The sequence below is a fragment of the Crocodylus siamensis genome, chromosome 4 (assembly GCF_052110815.1).
Source record: "Crocodylus siamensis isolate JL-2025a chromosome 4, ASM5211081v1, whole genome shotgun sequence".
Classification (NCBI taxonomy): domain Eukaryota; kingdom Metazoa; phylum Chordata; order Crocodylia; family Crocodylidae; genus Crocodylus; species Crocodylus siamensis.
Genome location: NC_143398.1, coordinates 1058584 through 1080667, shown reverse-complemented (window position 1 = coordinate 1080667; position 22084 = coordinate 1058584). Strand labels below are relative to the sequence as shown.

Sequence of the window (22084 nt, the reverse complement as noted above, 5' to 3'; positions counted from 1 at the left end):
GGGCTGGGTTTCCCCCCAGCTGGGGAGGGGAGTAGGGGCTAGTGGTTACAGGCTGGGTGCGCGGACGCCTGGGCTCTTTCCCTCGTGAAACCTCAGCCCACCGCTGTGCCTCAGTTTCCCCCTCTGTGCCCAGGAGGCACTGTGCTGCTCCTCCCCCAGCAGGGGGGTACTGCAGTAGTTGCGGGGGGCGAATGGGGGAGACAGTCCGGCCCCTCACCGTCCTCGTAGGCCGTGTACTGGACGCGGTAGGTGCCGTCCCCGTTGTCCGTGACGTAGGTGTCCGTCTTGGCACCCGAGGGGTTAACAACGCGTGCCTTGATGTGGCTGCCCCCGGTCTTGGTCAGCGCCCGGGCGTCCACTGTGAACTCCGTGGTCACCTCGCGCAGCACGCCTGGCGGGACGGCACAGAGGCCTGAGCACCAGCACCGCCAGCAGGGGGCGCTGTGGCCGGCAGGGGGTGCTGCGGGGGGTGCACTGGGGTCTGGCGGGGACACCGCCGTCTCCTCCCCCTGCCAAAGGTCTCTGGGAGCCCACCCCCCGAAGCCCCTAGGCTGTCTGAGCCGGCCTGGGAGTGGGTGCCTGAGGGGGGTTGGGGTGGGGGCAGAGCTCAAGGTGGGGGTGGGATGGGCAGGTAGGGATGGGGTGGGTGCGGGGCAGGAGAACAGGGCAGAGGTGGGGCGGGGGGGAGGATGGCAAAGTTTCGGTGGCGTATGGAGAAAGGGAGACATTACTGTATTTTCTTGCATACAACACAGCCCGCTTTCTCCTCAGCCCAGCCGCTGGGCTTTGGGTGCACAGGATAAGAGAGGCAATGTGGGACCTGCAGCTTCTGGTGGGGGCCGTGCTAACAGCGCAAGCCCTGGGAGCTGCTGCTCAGGTACTATGGGGAAAGAGCCCCCCTGCCTTCACTCGGCCCGCCTAAAACAAGGTGGGGGGTTATTCTGGTATATGCTGTATGCAAGAAAATACGATAGCTAGATAGGTAGGTAGATAAAGAATGCATAGATAGACAGAAAGACAGACAGACATTGTTGATGGATGGATAGTTAGGTAGACATAGTGATGATGTATAGTTAGACACGCAGACATAGATAGATACAGACTGACGATGGATGGATGGTAGATAGACACAGAGGGCATTTATACACATGCTCTGGGAGCTGGGAGAGGGTGGGAGGAGGGCTTTAATTAGAGTGGTTCCAAGTACCGCTCTAATTAAGGCGTCCGGAGCATCCCATGTGTGAGCAACCCTGCACTGAAAAACGGTGACGGCGCTTTTAACTAAAGCTCATTCGACTATCTTTAGTTCAAACACGTCCACTGCCATTTTTTGGCACGGGGACGCTGACACGTGTAATTGCAGCACACTGGAGCAGCCTCAGTGGATGTGCACAAGCGTCCAGGATGATGATGAATGGATAGACAGACAAACAGAGATAGGCAGACAGGTAGACAGGCGGATGGACGGAGGTGCATGGGGAGGGAGTGCTAGGCAGCAGGCCAGAGGCAGAGCCGTGCGGCTCGGCAGAGCGGGGCTGGGGCCGACAGCGCGGGGCAGCGAGCGGACAGCCAGGGCAGGCAGGGAGGCGAGGCTGGTGGCAGCGGTGGGGCTCTGCGCTCACCTCGGGGCTCCACGCCGGGGCCGTAGACCTTGATGGGGCTGGTGTCGACAGCCGGGTCGACGGTGAGGCGGGCGGGGAACTTGGGCACGGGCAGCCCGCCGTACTTGATGGTGATGGTGTAGGCGCCGGGGCAGGCGGGCGTGTAGGTGATGCTGTAGGTGCCGTCCCGGTTGTTCTGGATCAGCACCTCGGCCTTGACGCCCGCGTCCGAGATGATCTCGATGGTCAGCTCGGCCTCGCCCGCCTTGGAGCAGTCCACCAGGAAGGTGGCCGTCTCACCTGCCCGCCCGCGCTCCAGCCCCGGCCCGCTGGCCGTCACCTTGCTGGGGTCGAACAGGGGCTGGATGTCGGCCTTGAAGGGCGAGCCAGGGATGTGGGCCTCGGCGAAGAGGATGTTGATGGCGTACTCGCCCGGCTCCGTGGGCAGGTAGGACACGGAGCACGACCCATCCCCGTTGTCCTGGCACTCGATCTTGGCCTCGCACGGGCCCTCCACCGTCAGCCCCAGCCCACCTGTGCCCGCGCCCTTTGTGTCGATGGTGAACGGCGCTGGCTTGCCCACGAACCCGCCTTTCAGTCCCGGCCCGTAGGCGCAAACCTGCCGGGGAGAGTTATGGGGGGACGTAAGAGTTATGGGGAGAGTGGTGCTGCCTTGCCCAGGGGGTGAGGTCGGAGCCGTTTTCATGCTTCCAGTGCCCCATCCCCCCCAGCCTAACAGCACATCCCGGCAGCAGTGGGCACAAGCTGGGCAGGCACCGGGCAGGGGCGGTGGGCACGGGGGCCACGACAGCTGAGCGGGGCTCCAGGCGCCAACAGGAAGGCGCGGGGCTATTTCGGCCATGGGACAATGCTGGGCTAAATGGAGTGATGGTAAATATAGGCTGGGAGCAGGTGCCCGGGGCTGGGGGTGTGGAAAGGGGGGGCACCGGGCAGTCGTGATGGGGAGGAGCTGGACGTGGAGGCCCAGGATGTCTCCTTCCAGCCCACGCATGTGCATGCGCCTGCAAATCTAGGCTTGTGCAAAAGTGCATGGGTGTGCAAGAGAGTATTGCAGCCTGGAGGCTTGGCCATGTGGCAGTGAGAGCAGTGGGGGGTTAGGATCCAAGGGGCAGGAGCAGACCCCAGGGTCCCCAGCCCAGCCTACCCCCCCCGGGGGGCCCACACTCACCTTGGAGGGGTCAGGGGGCATGACGGCCTCAACGGCGAAGGGGCTGCCGGGCACAGGGTGCCCATCGTAGGCCACCTCCACCTTGTAGGGCCCCTCCTCGGGCGGCATGTACTGCACCGGGCGCACGTCACCAGTGCCTGTCTCCACCTTGCAGGGGATGGGCCGGCGCGAGGGCGATGTGATGCGCACATCCAGCTGGCCCTGGCCGCCCGCGCCCCGCGTGTTCACCGCGAACTCCTGGTCCCGACCCACGTCCACCTCTGCAGAGAGACCTGGTCTTAGCACTGGCCCACCCAGGGATGCCCGCTGAGCCTGCCATAGCCATGGAGCTGGGTGTTACCTGCCACCACCGGCACCCCACAGCACCCCGCCCAAGCCCAGCCCCCGGCGCCTGGTCCCCAGGGCCCACGCCCACGCCCCAGTACATAACCTCCCCATACCCGACCCGTACTCACTGCTGTTGAGTCCTTGCACTTTGACCTTGCTGAGGTCAAGGGGCGGTGCCACACCCACAGTGAAGGGGCTCTTGGGCACCGGGTCCCCTCCATACGTCACCACCACGCTCAGGTTGCCCTGCAGGGGGGATGGTGCCCATGTCACGGGGTGCCCAGCTGGGCAGGGGCTGAGATGGGGGCAGCATGGGGAGGGGCGTCTGTGCAGCGGGCTGGGCTGGGGGCAGGGGCAGTGCCTTGGGGGGCAAAGGGCTGGGGCAGGGCTGTGAGAAGGAGGCTGGGGGACATCCTGGAGCTGGGCAGGAGGGTGCTGCGTGGAGCCCCAGGGAGGCGGTGGTGGGGCCCGAGGGCATTAGTGGGGCTCCTGGGGCAGCCTGGATGCCTGGGCTCTCTCTCACGGGGGCTCCAGGCTGACAGTGCAGAGCCCAGACACCCGCGGGGAAGGGGGGGCGCCAGGGGGTCCTGGTGGGGCAGGGGCTCCAACCTGCTGCAGTGCTGTGTACTTGACGGTGTAGGAGTAGTCGTGGTTGTCGATGATCTCCACATCCCGCGTGGCTGGGCCCTTGGCAGGGCCAGCGAACTGCACGTCCAGCTTGGCCTTGCCAGCGCCCTTGGTGTGCACGGTGAAGTGCGTGGGCAGCCCCACCTCCACGCCTGTGGGCAGCGGGGGTCAGTGGCAGGGAACGTCCATCTCCCACCCTCCCATCCCCCCCGCAACGTGAAGCCCAGCCCCCAAATCACCTGTGCGGCTCAGCCCCGGCCCCTCAGCCTTGACCTTGCTGGCATCGTGGGAGGGGTCCACTTTGATGCGGAAGGGGCTGCTTGGAATTTCCTGGGGAGGCACAAAGAGGGTGAGACGGGCCCTGCCCACCCCTCCAGGGGAGGCACGACCTCAGCGCCTGCCCACCCAGGGATGCCCACTTGGCTCGGCACGGCCACGGCCACGGAGCCTGGAGCCAGCCTGGGCATGCGACCAGCTCTGGGGTGGACTGGGGCAGCCCCTGTGCCCACACCTGGTTGGCAAAGAGCACCATGATGGTGTAGAGCCCGGCACCGGGCGGCGTGTACTTGACGGTGAACGTGTCGTTGTCGTTCTTGATGATGTCGAAGTCAATGTCGGCCTCGACCGGCCCCACCACGCCTGGCGCACACTTGATCCCAATGCTCACATCCCCTGTGGGGAGGCGGCACCGGCGTCATGCGTGGGCATGGGGGGCCGTGGTCCCCGCCCCCAGCCCCCAGGGGACCCCGTGGCCTCACCCTGTCCGGCCTCGCTGCAGTCCACGGTGAAGTACGTTGGCTCGTTCGCCTTCAGCCCTGTCTTCTCCACTCCTGGCCCGTACACCCGCACCTTCTCAGGGTGGCTGCCTTCGCCCACGCTCACCTGTGGGTTGAGAGTGTCACCCCCAGCCCTGCTGCGGCCTCTGCCCCTCCCTTCCCAGCTCCGTGTGGGGTGGGGCAGGCCTGGGGGGGACACAGGAACACATAGGGTGTCCTGGGGGACTGTGGGGGGACTGGAGGAGCCTGGGGGGGGTGCAGGGGTCAGTGGGGTACGCAGAGGGCACAGGGTTATGGGGTCTAGGAGGATACGTGGTGGGGCCCACGGGGCTGGGATAGTCTGGTGGGGGTTGAGGGGTGCACGGTAGCTGTAGGGAGGGGCACAGGCAGGTCTGGGGAGCCCCAGGGCAGTGCAGGGGCGTTTCTGGGGGACTGGTGATGGTGCCGGGGGGGTGTCCATGGCACTTACGCGGAAGGGGCTCTTGGGTATGTTGACGCCGCCCCAGGCCAGGATGACCGTGTGCTTGATGGGCTTGGTGGGCACGTAGACGCAGCGGTACGTCCCATCCCCGTTGTCCTTCACCTTGATGTCGATGGGGAAGCCCTCGGCGTCCTGCGGGCACGGCCAGGTCTCAGCTGGCGCCTCCACGCTACCTCCCAATGTGCCCTCCCCACACCAGACCCAGGCCCTACCTGGGCATAGATCTTAAGCTCGGCCTTGCCAGCACCACGCGCGTCGATGGTGAACTCGGCCGGCCGGTCCACGATGCAGCCGGTTGGCTCCAGGCCAGGCCCAAAGGCCTTTACCTGCAGGTGGGGTTAGACATGGGGGGGTCGCTGAGGTCAAGCCATGCCCCACGTGCCCTCCTTGCTGCATTGCAGGTCCCTGACATGCTGCAAATTGGCAAGTCTCAGCCCTCTTTGCTCCACCCAATACCCTGGGCTGGGGAGCAGGAGCAAAGCCGGCCCCCAGGGGCCGTGGTACCTTCTCGGGGAAGCAGTTGGGGGCGGCAGGAAGGATGTGTGCGATGAAGGGGCTGTCTTTGATGTCCTCGTCGTCGCAAATGACGTGCACGGCGTACTCGCCCGGCTCCGTGGGCCAGTACCGCACGTCACACGACCCGTCCCCCTTGTCGTCGCACTCGATCTTGGCCTGCGACGGGCCCTCGATGGAGAAGCCTGCAGGGGCCGGGGGGTCAGCAGCTGTGGCTGTGGCTGAGGCTGGGAAGGGACTCCCCCAAGACCCCCGGCCCCGCACCACTCACCCAGCGTGCCCACTTCGGTGCCGATCGCCTCCACCACGAAATCGGCCGACTTGCCCACCATGCCGGTCTCCAGGCCGGGCCCCCAGGCACGAACTTTCTGTAGTCCTGCCTCCGGTGCCACCTGCACCTCGAAGGGGCTGCGGGGGACAAGGGAGGTGGGGGGGTTAGGGTGCAAGTGTTGGGGCACTGGGTTGGAGCTGGGAGCTCTTGTGATGCACGTGGGAGTGCAATGCCAGGGGCGCGAGGACAGCCCAAACCCAGTCCCCCGGTTTGTGCCCGCCCGTACCTGCGGGGGATGGCGTAGCCGCCCCAGGTGATGGTGACGCTGTACTTGCCGGGCAGCACGGGATAGTACTCACACTCGTATACACCCTCGCCCACCTCTCGCACCTTCACTGGCTCCTCGAGGCCCTCTGCGGGGGGGCAGAACCTCAGTCAGGGGATGCTGGGGGGGGCCCCCCCAGACCCTGTGCAGCACGGTGTGACACGCTTGCACACGTGTATGCGAGCACTCGCATGTGCACACAGACTCACTCATCTGCACACACTCGCAAACAGGCACACGCATGTGCACATGGACTCGCACACGTGCACATGGGCCGGCACGTGCGTACACACGGACTCGCACACTGCTTTATGCAACAGGGAGCAGTGGCTGCTCTCTCTCACCCTCCCTGTGCCCGTCACCCCCGACCCCAGTTCCCCCAGTGCTGCGGGGCCCCTCCACCCTCGCTGCCCCCCCCCCACTTACTGGGACCCTTGACGACGACCTTGAGCTCCCCGCTGCCTGCGCCCTTGGTGAACACCTTGAAGTCGGCCACCTCCTTGACCCGCACGCCCTTGGGCTGCAGCCCCCGGCCCGTGGCCCGGCAGGCGTTGGGGTTGCACGCTGCGGGGGGGAAACACAGCTCAGCAGGAGCGAACCCGGGAGTCCGGGGTCCCGGCCCTGCTGTGCTAACCCCCGATACCCCCAGGCCCCTCCTAAAGCTTTGTAAAGGACCCAGGTGTCCTGGCCCCCGCCTCCTGCCCCTTCCCAACCACGTGCGGGGTCAGGCGGTGATGGCCCCCGGGCTCGCTTGGGGGGCTGCCCCCCGCAGTGGGACTTGGGGGTGCCTCACCTTCGGCCACGTGGACGGGGAAGGGGCTGCGGGGCACGGGGGCGCCGGCAAAGGAGACGTGCACAGTGTGGGGCCCCTCCAGCACCGGGCGGTAGGTGCAGCGGAAGGTGCTGTCGCCCTTGTCCTCCAGCACCACCTCCACCGTGTCGCGCCGGCCCTGCGGGTCCACGATAGCCACGGCCACGTCGCCTGCGCCCGCCCCTGCAGAACAGTGCACCTATCACGCCGCGCCGCGCCACGCCACGTTGCGCCACGCCACGCCACGTTGCGCCACGCCATGCCACGCCACGCCGCAGGGGCCACCCCCTCCCAGGGAACCTTGCTCCCTATCGCCCAGACCAGAGCCCCAGGGCATTGCGGGAATATCCCCATCAGGTGTCCCCAGGGCATTATGGGAAACCCCCATCACCAGTGCAGGGTGGGAATCCCTCCCACGGCCACACCAGTGCATTGTGGGCTTGCCCCGCTCCTAGTGGTGCATTGTGGGACTGCCCCAACCCCGTTGCCTATGTACTGTGGGAAGGCCCCTATGCCATTGCCCCAGTGCCTTGTGGGATTACTCCTATCCCAGTACCCCAGTGCATTGTGGGACCACCCCAACCCGGTAGCCGTGGGCATACCCCCATCCCAGCACCCCAGTGCACTCTGGGATTGGTCTGTCCCCAGGGCATTGTGGGACTGCCCCCTCCCCGCGCCCCGGTGCATCGTGAGTCTGGCGCGGCTCACCGGCCGTGTAGATGTCGAAGTAGGTGGGCTTGTGCGCCACGTTGCCGACGGGCTCCAGGCCGGGGCCGCGCGCCGTGACCTTGCTGGCGTCGCCCAGCGCCAGGCCCACGTTCACGCCGAACGGGCTCTTGTTGATGTTCTGCCCCGCGAACAGCACCGTGACCTGTGCCACGCAATGACATCACTGCCTGGCCACGCCTCTGTCCCGCCCACAGGCCCCCATCCGTACCCGGACCTGGGCCGGGGACCAGTGACATCAGGGCCACGTCTCCTGTCCCACTTCCAACCCCTCCATCAGCCCCGGGGCCAATGACATCATTGTCACAGCCCCGCCCCCTGCCCCACCCACAACCGCTACCCCCTATCAGTGCTGCGACCTGAGTTGGGAACTGATGACATCATTGCCTGGCCACACCCCCGATCTCCCTCCATCAGCTTCTGTGACCCAGGCCAAAACGCTGATGACATCACCGCTACAGCCCCACCAGGACCAGAGAGACCTGACCTTGACCCCGCCCACACAGCAGCCCCGGGGGGCCTGGCCTCTGCGGGCCGGGGCTCCCCTCCCAAGGGTCTGAGACCCCGCTGTGCTGGAGACTCTCCCGGCGGGGCGCTCACCTTGTGCAGCCCGGCCACCTTGGGCACGTAGCTCACCGAGTACGTCCGCTTCTTGTCGTTGTTGGCCACCACCTTGGCCTGGGGGAGGGGGCGGGGGTCACAGGGTGCCGAGAGCCCGGGCTCCCTGCCTCAACCGTTGCACCCCCTGGCCCCCCCGGACCCGAAAGAGAGCCCAGGCGTCCAGGCCCCCCGCCCCGCCGGCACCCCGGGGTCCCGACCTCTTCAGTGTGGCCCTCGGGGTCCTCCACGTAGACCAGCACCTCGCCCATGCCGGCCTCCAGAGTCTCCACGGTGAAGTGCGCCGGCTGCAGCACCCGGTTGCCCTGCGGCTCGATGCCTGCGGCCACGGCCACGGGGTCAGGGGGGCCTTGCCCTGCACCAGGCCCCCCCCCCGCCCCCCCAGTCCCGTGACCTGGGCCCCGGCAGACCCCATAACCTCCCCTGGAGCCGAGGTGTCCGGGCTCCCCCCCCCATGCCAGACCCCCCGGGCGTACCGGGCCCGTAGGCGAGCGCCTTGCGGGGGTTGAGCTGCTTGGAGCGCAGGGGGGCGCCGGGCTTGAGCTTGGCCTTGGGGAACTGCGAGAGGTAGGTCATGACCGAGTGCTCGTCCACGTTGGGGTCCACGATCTCCTCCGGGGCGATCACCTGGGGGCGGACGACGGAGGGGGTCAGGGTCCCGGTGCCCCGGCTGTGCCCCCCAAGCCCCTGCCCGGGCGGGTGGGGGGTACCTGGGGCACGCCGAGCCAGTCGTCAGCCTGCTGCATGGCCTCGCGCGCGTTCTCCACCGGCTGGTTGGGGTCCCATGTCTCCCAGTCCGGACACAGGCCTGCGTTGGGGGCAGGAGCGGGCGGCGCGTCAGCCGGGGGCGGGCACGGCCTTGGCCGCCCGCGCTGCCTGGAGCCGGCCCTGCCCACGTGCCCCTCCAGGAAGCAGCAGGGGAAGGGTTAAACAGGCCCCCTGCATGCCTGTTTCCCCGTGGCCCACCCACCTCCCCTTCCCCTGCCCGGACCCTGGGAAATGCGACCTGCTCTGGGGTGAGCTGCACATAACGGTGCCATGGGGTTGGCGGGGGGGGGGCTGTGGATCTGACGGGGGGGACGGGATTCCCCAGCCTGGTGCCACGGATACAGCCCAGCCCCTGCCCCTGCCCCCCCAGATCCAGGGAGGGCACCAGGGCACCCGGGCTCCCTGCTCCGCCTGGCCCCGCCCCGCCCCCCAGCACCCCTGTCTCAGCGCCTGGGGGTGATGGATGACGCCCGCGCGGCTGCAACCTAATTTGGGCAAAGCCCAAGGGCCTGGGGGGGAGCCAGGACTCCTGGGATCCTTCTCCAGCCTGGGGGAGGGACAGAAGGTCACGGGGGGGGTGGATGGGAGCAGCACTCCTGGGCTCCAGGCCAGGCTCTTCCACTGCAGGTTGCTGCTGGGGGGGGTCTTCCCCACCACCCCCTGCACACATGCCTCAGTTTCCCCGGCACAGCCCATCCTCCCCAACCCATGCCTCCGTTTCCCTGAGATGCCTAGTGCAAACTGTGCCTCAGTTTCCCCAGCCCCGCACGCACCGGGGGCACAGTTGTCGACCAGGGCGCCCAGGGCCTTGCCGTCCTGCCAGTCGCGGTGGAAGTTGGTGATGGGCAGCTGCGGGACCTTGTTCTGGATCCAGCCCAGGAGCCGCTGCTTCGGCGTTTGCTTCTTGGCGTCCTCGTCATCCTCGTCCTCCCACATGGGCATGGAGATGGAGTAGTGCAGGATCAGCGTCCACACCAGCCCCAGGATCAGCTTCAGGTTCCCATCCACGATGGCCTTGCTGTCTGCGGGGGCACGGGGGGTCAGGGCGGGGGTGCCAGGCTGACCCGCAGCCCCCCAGAGCAAACCCGGTCCCCAGCAATCCCTTCCTGGGAGGGGGCTGGTAGAGCTGCACCCGCATGGGCCCAGCATCCTCACCCCAGCCTGGGGCAGCATCCCCCACCTTCCCTGTTCAGCTTCCTGCCCCCTCCCTGGGACACTCCCTGCAGCCCCATCTCCTGCTCCAACTGCACCCCCCCCCCCCAATTTGGCTGCATCTGGGCCTTGGGGATGGGAATGCAGCGGAGTTGGCAGCTAGCGCCTGGTGTTTGCTGGTCGCTAGGGAAACAGGAAGGCCAGGCCAGGCTGGGCAGGGACCCCCCCACTTCCCATCCCCTGCCCCCCCCACCCCGGCCCAGGGAACAATGAGGGGCCCCGACCTTCACCGTATTCCTCCTTCTTTCCATAAACACTGGCCCAGCAAAACAGCAAGGCCGGGGCCCAGAGCCAGGCCGGGGGAATCCCTGGCTGCTCAGCGCTATAGGGCCCATGACATCCGGCCAAGCCGCTCCAGCCGCTGCCAGCGGGGGGCAGCCCACGGCGCTGGGCCAGCAGCAAGTCCCCCAAGATGAGCCGGGGGCAGCTGTGTCAGGGCTCGGAGAGGAGACCTCAGCTGCCTGCTGTGGGGGAGCCTGGTGTGCGCCAGCGCTGTTACACCGGACCGGCTCCACCCCAGAGGCGGCTGCACCTCGGCTTGCAGCAGGGGATGTGGAAGGCCGTGGGGTGGGGTGGGGCAGCCCGGCTCGGCGGCTCTGGACCCCCGTCGCTTCCTCCCTTTGGCTGCGGGCTGGAGCCGCCGGCCAGCAAAGCCCGGCGGGCTCGCGAGCATCCTGGGCCGGGTGCCAGAGAACCGAGCAGTCCGGGCCACTGGGTCCCCATTCGCCACCCCGGCGCCCGGGACCCCAGCCCTGCTGCTTTGGCCTAGTACGCCCCCTCCCCAAACCCAGGGGTCTGGGCCCCCCTTCCTCCAAGCATCCAGCCCGCCCCATCCCCATATCCAGGGCCTCTCAGGGCATGGGGGGCCCTGGGGGACGGCATGGGCTGGACCCTGCCGGCAGCTTGGCCCCGGCCCAGGCAGGAAATCGGCTGCAGATGTTCCCTGCAGCCCCTGGGGTGGGGGAAGGGCCGGGGGGGGGGGGGACTGGTGCCCCCAGAGCTGCTCAGCCTTGCTGGGGGGGGATGCAGCTGTTGCCCCCACCCCAGGGGAGCTGCCAGCTGTCGGCTGGGAAGCAGCTGGTGGGGGGTGGGGAGGGGCCCTTTGTTCCAGCAGGCCTGGAGACCTCCCCACCATGCCTGCACACTCGTGTGCAAGCGGCACGCAGCGTTGCTTGTGGCTCTGGGGCTGCAGTGTGGCCGTGTTCCCCCCCAGACTCAGCTGCATTTTGCTGGGGCCCTGATAAGGCTGGGGGTGGGGGGTGTTGCTTGAACCCTGCCCCCCCAGTGCCTCCCCCAGCCCGGCCGGGTTTCCACAGCCCCCTTGCACTCCCCAGCTCCATGCATGTCATGACTTTGCAGGGCTCACCCATGCCTGATATGGAGGGAGCTGCCCCCCCAAGCCCTGCTCCCCTCCCTTGCAGCCCCCACAGCCCCCCCAGCTCATTGCTGAGGGCTGAGGTCAGCGAGCAGCCGTGTGCAGCCATGTGCATGTGCGAGGGAGCCAGGGCCACGGCTCCGGCCCAGCGCCTCCCCGGGGGAATGAGCTCAGCGCCCGGTGGGGGGGCTGTGCTTAGCGGGGCAGGCGGGGCTCCGCGTGTGCATGCATGTGCGTGAGTGTGCAGGCAGTGCTGGGTGTGTGTGCATACTCAGGTGCGGGGGCACGTGATCTTTGGGGCTCGTGTGTGTTTGCTCCTGTGCATACGTGTGTGCAAGTGATCCTCTGTCCATGCACACATGAGCGTGGCCTAAGTGAGTACAGGCAGGCATGCGTGTGAGGGGATGCATGCATTCCTGTGTGTGTGCATGTGATCTTCTGTGCACACGTGTGTCCATGTACAATAGACATGTGCCAATGCATGGGAGTCACAGGTGTGTGTGTGTGTATGCATGTGTGTGTGGGCAGTGCAGACACAACTGTGTGCATGAAGTCCTCTGTGTTCACGTACGTGCACAGGCATGTGCATGTATGTGTGTGCATGCAATTCTCGGTATGTGCATGTGTGGGCATGCGTGTGCCCGTGTACGTGTGTACAGGGTACATGCTGGGGGTGTGAGGGGCACTGGCAGGGCTGGGGGCAGGGGCTGCAGGCCGGGAGTGAGAGGCACCAGCAGGGCTGGGAGCTATTTCCAGGGCTGTGCTGGGGGGGTCAGGCCTCAGCTGCAAAGAGATTAGCCAGGAATGTGCCCCCCCCAGTGCCAGACACGCCCCCAGGCCCAGCTGCTGCCCCAGCCCCACCCTGGGCTCCCAGCCCCCTTGCACTCCCAGAAGCCCCTCACTCCTGACCCGCATCCCCCTGCCCCCCCATCTGTGCCGGTGCCCGTCACTCCCAGCCCGCTCAACCCATGAGCTTATGCCCCTCGGGGTGGGGGGCGGTTTGGGGGCCATAGCACCCCCCCAAAGCTGGGCCCTGGGTCTCCCCGTGTCTGAGTCCCCCCACCCTGGCAGCTGTCCCGGGATTGGGCCCAGGGGACCGTATGGGGCAGGCCTGGCAGCTCTGGGGCTGGGGGGGAGGGAAGGGCCCTGGTGCCCCGAGCAGCTGCCGGGATGGGGGGATGTGACAGGTGCCGGACAGCTGGGCCCACACGGGTGGAGGCACCAGCTCACAATGGCCGGAGGGGCGGGGAGGGCCACGGGGTGGATGGATGGATGGAGGGACGGACCCATGTCCTGCCCCCCTGGGCCCCGTGGCCCTTCCTAGGGCCGCGGCCTTGGGGACAGGGCATGGGTGTCTGGGGGCTGCACACGGGTGGGCCTCTGTGCGTGTCTGGAAAGGGGACTAAGGTGCTCTGAGTGTGTCAGGGGATGTGGGAGGGCAGTGTGCGTGTGTGTATGTGTGTAAGTGTGTGTGCAGGTGCGGGGCTCCGTGCATGCGTGCATGTCTGTGTGTGCACACGCTTGGTTGTGCATGCGTGAGGCTCTCTAGGTGTGCATGTGTGTCGGCGTCTCCATGTGTGTGCATCTGCACACATGTGCACACGTGCGTGTGCATCCCTGCGCTGCGGGTGCTCAGGGCACAAGTGCAGCACAGTGCCGGGGCCCTGGCATGTAGGGGGGGCGTCCCATGACCTGGCTCCTGCCAAGCCCCACGCCCTGCCCATGGCCCTGCTGGTGGGGGGGCAGGATCCTGGCCCCGATCCCAGGCACCACCCCCTCAAGCCAGGGCAGCTGGAGCCAGGCCTGGGAAGAGCTTCATTTTGTCTTGCCCCCCCCATCGGCTTGGCCCCCGGCCAGTGCACATACACAGCACACAGCGTGGCCCTGGCCCCAGCCCAGCGCCCCCTCCCTCCCCCACCCCAGCCCTGGCGCGGAGCGGCCTGGCACGGGGGGAGGCGGTGAAATGCCCCCATCCCAGGGCAGCCACGGGCAGGATGGGACCCCCGACCCACAGCACAGCCCCTCCCCAGCACAGCGTGGGGGGCTGGGCAGAGCAAGCCTGTCTGTGTGGGGGGTGGGAGTGGGGGGGGGGGGGCTGTGTGTGTATGTGTGTGGCGGTGCATGTTTTATGTGTGTGTATGTGTGCATGCGTGTGTGTGTGTATGTTGGGGTGTGCATGTTTTGTGCGTCTGTGTGGGGAGAGTGTATGTTTTACGTGTGTGTGTGAATGTGTATCTGTGTGCATGTGAGGGGGTGTGTGCGTGCTTTGTGTGCGTCTGCGTGCATGTGCATGTTTTGTGTGTGTGCGTGCGTGTATGCAGGTGTCTGTGTATGTTTGTGTGTCTGTACATATATTTTATGTGTATCTGTGTCTTTGTGCCTCTGTGTGTGCCTTTGTGTGTGTGTAAACCTATCCTTCGTCAGTGTGCAGGGGAGAGAAAGAGGCAGATCTAGGAAGGACTGTGTGTGTATGAGTGTGCATTTGTGTATGTGTGTGTGAGACCCAGGTGTCTGTGTAAGTGTACCCTCTGTGTAAGAGAGAGGGACAGCTCTAGGAAGGAGTGTGTGTGTGTGTGAGATAGAGAGAGAGAAAGAGGGTTGTGTAAGCATATCCTGTGAGAGACAGACAACTGTGAAGGGAGTATGTGTGTGTGTGTTTACATGTGAGCATGTGTTTGTGCATGTATTTATGTGTGTGTGTGAGACCCAAGTATCTATGGAAATGTACCCTCTGTGGAAGAGGAGGGCACAACTCTAGGAAGGAGTAAGCGTGTGTATGCGTGTGTATATAGGGCCCAGGGGGCTGTGTAAGCACATCCTCTGTGTGAGGGGGATGATTGTTGAAGGACTGTGTGCATGTGTGTGTGAGAGACACCCAGGTGTCCGTGAGAGAAAGGGAGCCCTCTGTGTGAGAGAAAAGGACAACTCTAGGAAGGAGTGTGTGTGTGTGTAAAAGAGAGAGATCTGTGTGTGTTATGGGGGGGGGCGGTTGAGAGACAGAAAGAGCCAACTCCAGGGTGGGCAGCATGTCTGAGAGCCTCGGGTGCAGGGTCTGTGTTGGCGTGTTCTCTGTGTGTGCACATGTGTGTGAGCTCTAGGGGGGCATGTGTCCGTGCAGGGACATGACTGTTAGTGCAGCCTGGTCCCGGAGGGGCTCAGCGCGCAGAGCAGGGGGGATGAGAGGAGAATCAGCGTGTGGTTCCAACCAGAGTGTGTGTGCCCGTGTGTGTGCGTGCAAGTGTGTGGCTGGCAGGCAGCGCCCTGCTTGCGATAGGGGTCTGTGCAAGGCGAGTGCGTGTGTCAATGACATGTGAAGATCAGTATGCGTGTGTGGGTGTATGAAGTCAGCATGACATCAGGGGGAGGGGGGAGCGGTGGGGGAGGGGAGCTGGGGGGCGTGCCTAGGATGTGTAAAGATGTGTGTGTGTATGTGTGAGTGTAGGAAAAACTCAGCACAGTGTGGCTGTGGTGTATGTGTGAGACTGATTCTCAGAGCAGTGTGTGTAAAGCTGGCGTGTGTGTGTGTAGGAACACCTCTCAGTGCCGTGTGTGTAAGGCCGGTGTAAGATCAGTGTGTGTGCATGAGAGAGGGAGGGAGAGAGACTTTCAGAGCCCAGTGTGCGTGAGCTCAGCTTGTGAGTGTAAGGTGTGCATGTGTGTGTGTGTGAAAGAGAGAGACTTTTAGAGTTCAGTGAGTATGTTTGATTGGTGTGTGTATGTGGCTCAGGGCAGTGTGTGTGTGTGTGTGTGTGTGTGTATCAAGCACTCTTAGTACAGTGTGTGTGTGAGTGACTTTTGGGGCAGCATGTATGAGAAGTCAGTGGGCCTGGGCCTGAAGTTAGTGTGAGATCAGTTTGTACGTGTGTTTGTGTGTGCGCTTGTGTGTATGAATAACTCAGCACAGTGTGTGTGTGGTGTATGTGTAAGACCATCTCTCAGAGCAGCGTGTGTGTGAAGTTAAGTATAGGAACACTGTTCAGAACAGTGTGTGTGTGAGGCTGGTGTGAGATTGACCTCCAGAGAAGTGTGTGCATGCGTGCGTGTTTATTTAGAGCATCGTGTGTTTGAGGTCAGCGTGGGTGTGGTAGTGACAGAAGCCAGTTACAATTTAGTGCACATTACACATGCGGCTGTCTGAGCAGTGCGTGTGCATATATAGAAATAGCTCTCAGAGCAGTGTGCACGTGAGGTTGGTGTGAGTGCAGTGGGTCTGAACCCCAGAGCAGTGTGTGTGTGTGTGTGTGTGTGTGTGTGTGTGTATGGGGGTGTGTGTGGGGGGGTGATTCTCAGAGTGTGTGTGTGAGGTTAGAATGTGTGTGTGCATGTGCCTGAAGGTCAGTGTGAGATCCATGTGTGTACCAACAGCTCAGAGCATCAGCGGGCGTGAGCAAGGTTGGTGTGAGAGTAGTGCATGTGTGAATAACCCCCAGCACAGTGTGTGTGTGCTAAGTTACTGTGTGTACAGTGTCTATGTGGGTGACTGGAAGCATATGCATGTGTTTAGGCGGGGTGTGTGTCTGTAGTCAGTGTGAGATCAGTGTGTGCAGGAACAACTCAGAGCAATGGGTGCGTGCAAGGTTGGTGTGAGATCAGCATGTGTGTGAGTGCCTCTGGCACAGAGTGTGTGTGAAGTGTGTGTGTGAAGTATGAGTCATCTCTTGGAGGGTGTGTGAGTCAGCATGTGTGTGTAGGAACAACTCTCAGTGCAGTGTGTGTGCACGTGTGTGAGGTTAGTGTGAGATTTGCATGTGTGTACACCCCCAGATAAGTGCTTTTGCAAAGTTTGTGTAGGTGGCTCTTGAAAGGTATGTGAAGTTAGTAAGTGTGTGTGTGGGTGAAGTCAGTGTGAGATCAATGAGTGTGTGTAGGAACAACTGACAGCACAGTGAGTGTGAGAAAGGCTGGTGTGCGATCAGTGTATGTGAGTAATCCCCAGAGCAGTGTGTATATGTGTGTGGTTAGTGTGTGTGCATGTGTGTGAAGTCAGCATGAGATCAGTGTATGTATGAACAATGCAGAGCAGTGGGTGCGCACAAGGCCAGTGTGAGGCAGGGTGTGCTGTCAGTGCGGTGCTTGTGTGAAGTTAGGAAGTTTGTGTGTGTGTACAGTGTGTTTGTGCATGTACGTATAGTCAGTGTGTGTGTGCATTTAGTGCATGCAGTTAGTATAAGTATGAATGTCTATGTGTGTACAGTTGTGTGTGTGTGTGCCTGGGTACCCCAGCCCAGTGCTTGTGTAAAGTTAAGGAACTTAGTGTGTGTCTGTGTGTGGGCAGTTAGTGTGTGCATGCATGCATGTGCAGTTAGTGTATGTGTGCAGTTGTGTGCAAGGGCACCTCCCAGCCCAGTGCTTGTATAAAGTTAAGGAAGTTTGTGTGTGTGAGAGAGATCAGGAAGTGTGTGCGTGTGTGTACAAAGATGCCTCCCAGCCCAGTGCTTGCGCAAAGTTATGGAAGTGTGTGTGTATATGTGCACACGTGACACACAGAGAGAGCGAGAGATCAGGTAGTGTGTGTGTGTGCATGCGCACATATAAAAAGGTGCCCCCCAGCCCAGTGCCTGTGTAAAGTTAAGCAAGTTAGTGCATGTGCGTGTGTATGCGTGTGAGAGAGAGAGAGATCTGGCAGTGTGTGTGTACGTGTGCGCAAGGGCACCTCCCAGCCCAGTGCTGGTGTACAGTTATGGCAGTGTGTCTGCGTGTGTGTGAGAGAGAGATCTGGCAGTGTGTGTGTACGTGTGCGCAAGGGCACCTCCCAGCCCAGTGCTGGTGTAAAGTTATGGCAGTGTGTCTGCGTGTGTGTGAGAGAGAGAGATGGATCAGGCAGTGTGTGTGTACGTGTGCACAAGGGCACCTCCCAGCCCAGTGCTGGTGTACAGTTATGGAAGTGTGTCTGCATGTGTAAGAGAGAGAGATCTGGCAGTGTGTGTGTACGTGTGTGCAAGGGCACCTCCCAGCCCAGTGCTGGTGTACGGTTATGGCGGTGTGTGTGTGCGTGTGCGCGCGGGCACCTCCCAGCCCAGTGCTGGTGTACAGTTATGGCAGTGTGTCTGCGTGTGTGTGAGAGAGAGAGATGGATCAGGCAGCGTGTGTGTGCGTGTGCGCGCGGCACCTCCCAGCCCAGCGCCGGTGTACGGTTATGGCGGTGTGCGTGCGCGTGTGAGAGCGGCCGCGAGGGAGCGGGCAGCGCGCGCGGGAGGCGCCCCGGCCCAGCCCGGCCCGGCCGGCGGTTGTGCAAAGTTAAGGAAGTTAGTGCGTGCGTGCGTGCGTGCGCGCGCGCGCGCGCGGGCACCTCCCAGCCCGGCGCGGGCGCTTGTGCGAAGTGAGGGGCGCGCGCTGGGGCCGCGGAGCCCCCCCGCCCCCCCCGCCCCGGCGCGGCGCGGCGCGGCGCGGGACGCACCGATGGAGACGAGCTTGATGCGCTCCCGCTCCAGGAACTCGAGCGCCACGGACACGTTCTCCAGCTTCATCTGCCTGAAGTTGGGGCGCGCGTGGAACTTGCGCAGCATGCGCTTCTGGCTCAGCACCTCGAGCAGCGCGATGAGGCGCAGGCCGTCGCTGAGGTCGCGCTGCAGGTCGCCGATGCGCTTGTTGGCGCCCTTCAGGTGCTCGTTGCACCAGCGCGTGAACGTGTTCTGCTGGATCTTCTTCCACGGCGCGTCCTCGGCCAGGTCCTTCTCGGTGGCCGGCATCTCCTCCGCCTCCTCGCCCGGCGCCTCCTGGCCGCTCATGGCCCCGCTGCGCGCGGGGCGGTTTTCAAACCGGCCGGGCGGGGGCGCGCGCGGGGCGGCGCGGGGCGCGGGGCGGCGCGGGCCCGCGGGGGGACTTGCGGCGCGGCGCGGGGCGGGCCGGGGGCCGGGGGCCGGGCGCCGGCGGGGTCGGCTGCCGAGGGTGCGGCGCGGCGCGGCGCGGTGTCGGGGGTCCCACGCGGCGCGCGGCGCGCTTCCGAGCGGGCGCAGTGGCGGCGCGGCGCGGGGAGGGGGCTTTAAGGCGGCGCTCCCCGCCCCGCCGCGTCAGGCCGCTGGCCTCCGCGGAATGCCGCCGGGGCCGGGACAAGTAGGGATGCGCGGGCCGCGCGCGGCCCCCCCGAGATAGCGCGGGGCCCGCGGATTGGGCGCCCGGCGCGGCGGGGGGCGCCATTGGCTGCCCGGCCCCCCGGGCGGGGGGAGCGGCTCAGCGCGCAGCCTATTTTTAACCTCTGCGGGGCCCTGCGGGGGAGGGGCGGGGGAGGCGGCTGGAGGGAGCCGGGGGGGGCCCTGCCCCGCTGCCCCCGTGCCGAGGCAGGGCCCTGCCTCAGTTTCCCCAGTGCGCAATCCCGGGCGGGGTCCTGCCTGCCCCCCCCCCCGCTTCAGGAGTGCCCTGCCTCGGTTACCCCAGTGCACAGTGGTGTGTCCTGCTGCCCCCCCAGTGCTAAGGGGGTTCCCTGCCTCAGTTTCCCCAGTACATGACGGTGGGAGGTAGTGTGGGGGGGGTGTCCTGCCCGCCTCCCAGCTCCACGGGCGTGCCCTGCCTCAGTTTCCCCAGTGTGCAATGGTGGCCGGGCTCCTGCCTTCCCCCCCGCATGCTGCAGGAGTGCCCTGCCTCGGTTACCCCAGTGCACAGTGGTGTGTCCTGCTGCCCCCCCAGTGCCGAGGCAGGGCCCTGCCTCAGTTTCCCCAGTACATGACGGTGGGAGGTAGTGTGGGGGGGGTGTCCTGCCCGCCAACCAGCTCCACGGGCGTGCCCTGCCTCAGTTTCCCCAGTACATGATGGTGGGCGGTACTGGGGGGGTGTCCTGCCCGCCTCCCAGCTCCACGGGCGTGCCCTGCCTCAGTTTCCCCAGTGCACAGTGGTGTGCGGGGGAGGGGGGTGTCCTGCTGCCCCCCCAGTGCTAAGGGAGTTCCCTGCCTCAGTTTCCCCAGTACATGATGGTGGGCAGTACTGGGGGGGGGTGCCCTGCCTCAGTTTCCCCGGGCTGCATTCACGGGCGATAATAGGGGAGGACTTGCTCGCCCCCCGAGTGCCGCGGGAATGTCCTGCCTCAGTTTCCCCACTGCACATTGGTGCGGGGTAGTGGGGGGGTGTCCTGCCTGCCCCCCTGTACTGCAGGAGTGCCCTGCCTCAGTTTCCCCCTTGCACTTTGGTGTGAGCAGCGATCTCCCTGCTGCCCCAACCCCAGCCCAGCATGGGGGGCGAGTGGGGGGGGGGACAGGGAGGCCAGGCCCATTCATTCGGCCCGGGTGGAAGGTGCTAGAGCCGGTGCCATCACGGCGCAGAAAAAGCTGCCCGTGACGCACCGTGGGGGGCGGGAGGGGGGTCCTGGCGCGGCCGGCGCTTCATACCTCTCCCATGATGCGCCGCTCAGAATAGCCCATGAGCGGAGCGCCGCGCGGCCGTGACGCAGCCCCCCCTGCCCCCACCGCGGGGCACACGGGCAGGGCACGGGGTATGCCCCTGCCCGCACCCCGCGGCCCCGGGCCGGTGGGTGCTGGGTTCGAGTCCCCCCTCTGCGTGGGCGAATGCAAATCGCAGCGGCCCGGGCCCCCTCGGCTGGGGTGGGGGCACCCCTCCACCCCGCTTCGGAGCTCAGCCTGGGCACCGGGCCGTGGGGGCGAAGGCTGGGCCCTGCCAAGGGAATCCCAATCCCTGCCCCATGGGTGGCCTTGAGCGTCGACCCCCCCACTTGCTGGGGGGGTTGCGTTAGGGGGCTGAGATGGAAGTCACCCCCCCCCGTCGCCGGGCTGAGTCAGAGCGGGGGGACCGTGCCAGGCGGGACGGGCCGCCGGGCCTGGCTGGGATGTGGGGCGGGGGCGAGGAGGGGCTCGTCCCAGTGCGCGGGGTGGCGGTGGGGAGAGGGGTGCAGGCGACGGGGGGCCCCGCTGGGCGAGGCGGGCAGGGAAGGGGGGCCGCGGTGTCGCGTGTCCCCGCTGTTCCGGTTTCGCGCCCGGGCCGCGGCTCAGGTTCAGCGCGGCCCCGGCCCTGGGCCGCGATTCATGCTCCGGCTGGGCCCCGCCGCCCCCCCCGCCCCCGGGCGCTCGAAGCTTCCAGCTCTGCCGGAGCCCGGCGGGGCGCCCCGCACCCTGGGGCCCCCCCGAGCCTGGGGAGGGGGCCGGGGCCCGGTGCTGCAGCTGGCACCAGGCCTCTGGGACACAGGGTTTGGGGGGGCCGGGACCCAGGCTACGGGAAACTGCCCCCCGGGGCGAGAGCAGCCAGTGCCCAGGTAACCCCGGAGCCGCAGGCACTTCTGACCCCCCCACAACAATCCCAGCTCAGCGCCCCCCCCGCAGCAGAGCTCCAGGGGGTAGGAGTCGGTGGGGGGCTCCAGGCTTCTCCCCGGGGCTCACGGGGCAGATCAGTGACCCCAGAGGCCTGGGGTCCCGACCCAGCAGCAGGCCCCAAGCCAGGAGTGGGGGGGTGGGGGGGGATGAGTGTCCCTGCAGCCCCCAGGCTGGGAGTCCTGAATGGCTGCGGGGGGGGTGAGCTGGGGCGGCTATTAATAAAATGCCAAGTCAGAGCCGGCAGGCATCAGCCGCCAGAAATACCCCTGCTCCTCCCCTGACCCCAGCACACATGGCGCCGATCCAGCGCCGCGCCGGGGGGCCGGGCCGAGCCGCCCTGTGTCGTCACTCCCAGGATCGGGGCCGTCTGTGCGTACCGGCGGCTGGGTCCGGGCTGGAAAACCGCCGAGGGAAGGCAGGGGTGGGCGGGGGGATCCCATGTCCTGGCAGTGAGTGGGGCTTGGGATAGTAAACACACGTGTGCACACGTGGGCCAACACATGGACACACACACGCAGGTCAGCATATGGACATGGGCTGGGATAGGGACAAACATGCACTAGCGCGTGTGCACACCCATGTGCCAATAGATGGGCATGCCAACACACACAGGGGCTGGGGTATGAACTTACACACACACACACACAGGCCAGCACATGGAAGGACACACACCCGGCCTGGGGCATGGACACACGCCAAGAGATGGACAAGCCAACACGCAAACAGGGCAGGATATGAACACACACACACGCCAACAGATGGATATGCCAACACACACACATGCACATGGCCACACACATGGGCTGGGATATGGATGTACACACCAACACACATGCCAACAGACGGACACACACCAACACACACACACACACATATGCACACATGTGCCAACAGCTGGATGCATGCTCATACAGACACACAGGGCAGGGTATGACTGCCCCCACTCCGACACACACATACACGGGCCAGGATGTGGACACACACACACACACGGGCTGTCTCATGGACCACCCCCCACCCCCCCGGCAGTGCACACACCCCGGCCGCGGGTGCTGAGTCACGGTGCAGAGCGGGGCCCGGCCGCGTCATGCTGGCGCCCAGCTGCCCCAGCCCACCCCGACACCCCCACCCCGGGGCCCCCAGCCTGGCCCTCCCGGCAGGGCCATGGCGAGCTGTGGGGGCTCCAGCCAGGCCCCCCGCCGCTCCCCCA

General features: G+C 65.3%; 1 protein-coding gene across 3 annotated transcripts in view; it reads right to left on the bottom strand.

The window, feature by feature from the left end:
- FLNC (filamin C) overlaps positions 1–18641 on the bottom strand; it is a 30388-nt gene extending 11747 nt beyond the window's left edge. For 2 of the 3 annotated variants that reach the window (XM_090041325.1, XM_090041326.1), the window contains exons 1-22: positions 18018–18639; positions 9807–10055; positions 8976–9073; positions 8742–8892; positions 8466–8584; positions 8248–8325; positions 7630–7792; positions 6904–7104; positions 6537–6674; positions 6072–6198; positions 5786–5922; positions 5506–5699; positions 5214–5327; positions 4990–5133; positions 4503–4626; positions 4256–4416; positions 3984–4074; positions 3727–3896; positions 3246–3363; positions 2791–3050; positions 1623–2220; positions 218–391 (exon numbers count right to left, since the gene is read on the bottom strand). In XM_090041325.1, the coding sequence (XP_089897451.1) occupies positions 218–391; positions 1623–2220; positions 2791–3050; positions 3246–3363; positions 3727–3896; positions 3984–4074; positions 4256–4416; positions 4503–4626; positions 4990–5133; positions 5214–5327; positions 5506–5699; positions 5786–5922; positions 6072–6198; positions 6537–6674; positions 6904–7104; positions 7630–7792; positions 8248–8325; positions 8466–8584; positions 8742–8892; positions 8976–9073; positions 9807–10055; positions 18018–18348 (3940 nt within the window). In that variant the 5' untranslated portion in view covers positions 18349–18639. Of the gene's footprint in view, positions 1–217; positions 392–1622; positions 2221–2790; positions 3051–3245; positions 3364–3726; positions 3897–3983; positions 4075–4255; positions 4417–4502; positions 4627–4989; positions 5134–5213; positions 5328–5505; positions 5700–5785; positions 5923–6071; positions 6199–6536; positions 6675–6903; positions 7105–7629; positions 7793–8247; positions 8326–8465; positions 8585–8741; positions 8893–8975; positions 9074–9806; positions 10056–18017 lie in introns of all 3 variants that reach the window. The other variant, XM_090041324.1, reaches the window with a different exon arrangement.
- Positions 18642–22084: the final 3443 nt, after the last annotated feature.